The sequence below is a fragment of the Nestor notabilis genome, unplaced genomic scaffold, assembly GCF_000696875.1.
Source record: "Nestor notabilis isolate BGI_N333 unplaced genomic scaffold, ASM69687v1 scaffold25439, whole genome shotgun sequence".
Classification (NCBI taxonomy): domain Eukaryota; kingdom Metazoa; phylum Chordata; class Aves; order Psittaciformes; family Psittacidae; genus Nestor; species Nestor notabilis.
The window spans coordinates 14382-19017 of record NW_009944481.1 but is presented as its reverse complement, the minus strand read 5'-3'; the positions used below and the strand labels follow the sequence as shown (position 1 = coordinate 19017).

The 4636-nt window shown below is 43.3% G+C and overlaps 1 protein-coding gene across 1 annotated transcript; it reads right to left on the bottom strand.

The window, feature by feature from the left end:
* Nucleotides 1–347: 347 nt before the first annotated feature.
* Nucleotides 348–4056, bottom strand: LOC104411898 (killer cell lectin-like receptor subfamily F member 1). Its single transcript, XM_010022445.1, has 5 exons — nucleotides 3990–4056; nucleotides 3072–3212; nucleotides 1933–2084; nucleotides 1138–1244; nucleotides 348–480 (listed from the first exon to the last, which is right to left on the bottom strand). Exons 1-5 carry the CDS (start codon nucleotides 4054–4056, stop codon nucleotides 348–350), a joined length of 600 nt encoding a protein of 199 aa, XP_010020747.1.
* Nucleotides 4057–4636: the final 580 nt, after the last annotated feature.

Here is a 4636-nt window from a genome sequence, read left to right as displayed (position 1 = left end):
CTCTTCTTTCTTGCCTTTTCCTAGAGGCAACTGCTGCCAATGGCTGTCTGTGAGAAGGCTCAGCATCCCCAAATCCAGACATGCTGATGCAGTCCTGTTGCATGACCTTCACACAGGCACCTGTCAACTTCAGAGTTCCCTGTTTGCATCCAAACAAAGTCTTAGGGAGCACAGAACAGAAAATTGCAAATTTCTGTGCAAGTCTCTTAAAATTATTTATATCATATGTTATTTTATCAGTAAAATGGGTCTTCTGAAAAAAAAGCTCTGCCTGTTGTCTGATGATTGGGTGTTGGAACTAGATGAGCTTAAGGTCCTTTCCAACATTAACTATTCTATGATTTGGCTCAAAGCACCAACAAAGTTGCATTCTTCTTACAGATCCACTTCTTTAAAGTCTGGCAGTTATCTACTTGGATCATGTTTTTTCTTCTGTAGACAGCACAGTTCTTGTCAGTCTCAATTCTGTTTATAGCTTTCCTGGTGAGAGAACAAAAGAAATGCAATGAGTTGTCAGCTTTAAATTCAGTACTGAATAAAAATATTGATAATATCCTGAGTGAGGGTTTGCATGGCACCCAGTCTATAACCCACTGAAGTACAGTTCCACAGCAGCCATGCATAAATGAGATGAGCACCTACAGCAGAGATGACTGCAGGCTGCTGAGGGATGTATGCTCAGGAATATTAGTGTAAGAAGGACAGGGAAAGGCTCCACATGCAGCCATGATGATGAACTGTAATGGTAAGAGATCTGCTGCACAGATCCTAGCACCCATCCTATGTGACAGGCATCACTTTCAACAGAGGTGGTCAATAAATAGTCTGTAAAGTCAGTGAGTCTGTTCACAGTGATTTCAGTGGGAGAAGTGTGTGTTAATGTCCATTTACATTCATACATACATGAAGTGTGACTGTGGTTGGTCTTGTAGGCAGAAAACAGATCTGTTTCCAAAGGTGCCCAGCAGGAACCAGTCAACCTGGAACTGGCTGTGAAATAGACCCTGAGTCGGTGCCTGAGGCTGGAGAACTAGATCTGTGCTTTGGGAATTAGCTTGGATTCAGAGTTTTATTTCCATGCAAAGTACTATACCTTTGCTATTGCCAAAGACAGTGCACACACACACAAATCATTACCTGTTTTCTTTAGGATCTTCGGTTGAACTCTGCTGTTTGTTTATTTCTGGAATCTTCAACCCAATCCAGATATATTTGGTATCTTTCTCTTTATTGTCTATAAATTCCTGTGGAACAAGTAGAAGCATGTTACCCAACAGCAGAGCGTTTCCGCTGTGCTGAAGTCACTGTTCTGTCTCATGCAGAGTTTTTCATGTAGCCCCTTACATGGAGAGCAAGGGCAGGGATCCAGCTGTGGCAAAGCAGCCCATCACAACAGCCCATACACGTCACCAGCCACAGTTTTGATTCCAGTTGACACTCAAGTTAACTAGCTTCAAAAAAACCCTCAGTGATGCTCCTCACCCTGATAAGCCAGGTTGCAAAGTCTGGTCTTTAAGGTAAAAGACCTGTTGCTCATGGAATTCTGAGTTTCTCAGAAGAGCCACTCAGTGACTTTTCTCAAAGAAAAATGAGAAAGAGGTCTGCCTGTTCGAATTTCCATTTAGTGGTTGAATCAGACCTCTCTTCCCAGAGTCAAGTAATGGAAATGGGCGGGAATTCCCTAGCATTTCCTCCTCCTGGTCAAAAGTGCTGTGGTTTCTACACTTGCGTATCTTGTGCCTCTCCTCTTTAGCTCTACTCTCTTGACACTCTCAAAACAAGCTTCTGTCTGTGGAGAGTCAGATGCTTTGCACTTTGTGGGGCTCTTACTTGCCTGCATGTACACCTGACATCTGGGCTATGTTCACTTTGTGAAATGTTTGGCTAAGGTAGATACCCATTGCACATTTTTAGGGCTGCTGCAAGACTCACCATCTCAATTTCATCTTCAATAACAAGAAGCTGGGATTTCCTGGCCAGACAGTTTTTCTGGCTGTCATCCCAGGTTACAGCCTCCTCAGAGAAGTAGTAACATCTGCCCCTGTGCAATTGCCACCCAGGAGGACACAGCTCGCATGTTCTTCCTGTGAGTGGAGAAATGGAACAGTTAGCTCATACAGTAACTTGTGCCAGTTGCCTTGTAGCATTTTATGTTCATGAGCCTGGCTGGTGCGAAAGCAGCTGGTCCCCACTCCCAAACCTGTGTTCACTGGGTGTGGAGAGAGGTTTGAAGGCTCCAGTGCCACTCATCTGCTCAAAGTCCCACTCCTTTGCCGTGGTGCTACACACTTCTGCATTCCCACTACACATCATTGGGCACTCCACCTTCCTGGGCACCTACCCGGTGGAGAGCGCTAGCAGGAAGGACATAGAAGGCTGAGAAGACACTTTTCATCCTCCCACGTGCAACCTTTGTGAGGAGATACAGTGTGATGTGATGTGACGTGGAGTGTGTGGATTTGACACGTGACCAAAAAGCACAGGTGCTTATCCAAACTGTGTCCGTGGAGCAGGAGAAGGAACTGTGTTACAGAAGGGGAACACTGCTCTTCCCAGGTCTACTTCCCTTTTCACACACAGCATTTGGAAGGAACATCCCCCATATTTCCTTTAATGTTTACAAGCAACACAATTACAATCAGTCCTTAGAAAAGCATTAGCACTTGACAGTAAATAATAGATCCACAATAAAAAGACCACAAATTCTTCCCCTGCCTGATCCTTGCAAAAGGATAGGAAATTACCTCCCACTTACTGCAAACAATTATTGTCTGGAAAGTGTTCTCCAGAACAATGGAAGGATCTACAAGATATGGCATGTCTGATAGAAGCTCCTGGCAGAAATAAATGTAAAGAAAGTGCCAGAAACTATTTATAGCAAGAGGAGCAAAACTATTGTCATAAACTGTTAGTTTAGAGCCTGTCATCACTGCTGTGCAGGAACACCATGCTCCCTGGGTAGAACAAGTGAGTCACCAAAAACTGCAGAGTGTCAGAGAAATAGGAACAGAGACAACAGAATTGTACACCTAGCACATCTTCTGTGCTGGGAAAGGACTAAGTTTCCTCACCCTGTCCATCTTCACACAGTTCCTCCATGAGCCATTTCAAGAGCGCTGTCGAGACAGTCATCTCTGAAGAGGTGGGATTGCCAGTGCTATTTAGACCAATATGGGACAAACTTTCTGATTTTCCTGCTCTGCACTTCAAAACTTGAACAAAAAAAGAGCTTATGGTTAACAACAGGGTCAAGGAAATTTAGTCTTATACTGTGAATGTAAGCGTATGTGTATGTGCATATACACTGGGGGGTAACACGCTCAGTTATGAGCATACTCAGTGTGTGCATACTGCGTATACTGCCATATCCTGGCAAAGGGTGTAGCTGCTGAATAATATGGACAGTATAGAAAAAGAAAATAAGTTTGTCATTACATAAAGAATACACAATATTTTTTGAGATTTTAGGGATAGTTGGGAGGAATGTTTTTTCTGAAGTTTTTCAAGACTGTTTTCTCTTAGGAGATGAGTATCTCCTCTGGAACAGTTCTTGTACAACTGGAGCATGCTATGGATTATGGTATTACTAGTACCAGGGAAGTCTGATTAAATGAAATGATCTGAAGTCTGATTTTTATTTTACTTGTTCAAACCTACAAAGAAATCAAGCAAAATGGTCTCAAAGTAGCATCATGGATGCAACTTTTAACTTCTAAGTCAGGAAGTGCAAATGTTTTGATTGTCATAGTGATTTGAAACCTTCTACAGCTTTTCAGCATCACTGATGACAAGGTAGACTGCAGCAACTACCCCTCACCTGCACTATATATGTTAAATGACAGGTAGCAAATGGAAAGCCACTTTTATTTTCCTGTATTTCTGTATAACTTGACACTTTTCATGCAACACTAAGGGAATTTCTCTTTTGGCATGACCCTGCCTGTGAGGTTCCACCATGTCTGCAACGAAGAGATGAAGGATCTACTCACATTGCTTGGCTAGTATGGCTATGACACTTAGCAGGACGAGCACAAGGATTCCCAGGACCAGCGCCATGTAGAACCAGGCTGAGTGCCTGCCTCGGCAGCCTGGAAGGAGGTGGGAAGAAGAGTGGCTTAAGGTCTTTGCACTATTAACGCTGCCTTTCTGTATGAGTTCCTTACATGAAAGCAACAGAGAAATCATCTGCCTAGAATCAGTCTGCTTTTTGCAAGCATGCAGGGACATTTTACTCATTAAGAATTTGCATCCACTTTACATACATGCAAGTGAAACTGAAAGATCATTTGGTCAGCTAGAGCAAGTGATTTTCAATCAATCATTCCATTAAGTATTCGCTCTTTCTCTTTTGAGCTAATTTTTCTCAGGCATTGCCTTCTGCCACCTACCTTCTGCCATCTGCCGCCAAGATCCTGCAGAGCAATTCGGGGAAAGTATGAGGGATGGTCTGTTGTACATTACTGCCCTCTGTTTGCGCTTTTCTGTGTTAACATGCCTGAAAGCTAGCTTACCTGAATTCACAGATAAGACAAAACCCCCCACACTGACACCATAGCACAGTGAAGTACATTTGACAAGAATGTCTCCAGCTGTTTGACACTCATCAGTTCGTGAGCATGAATCACGCAGGAGAAGG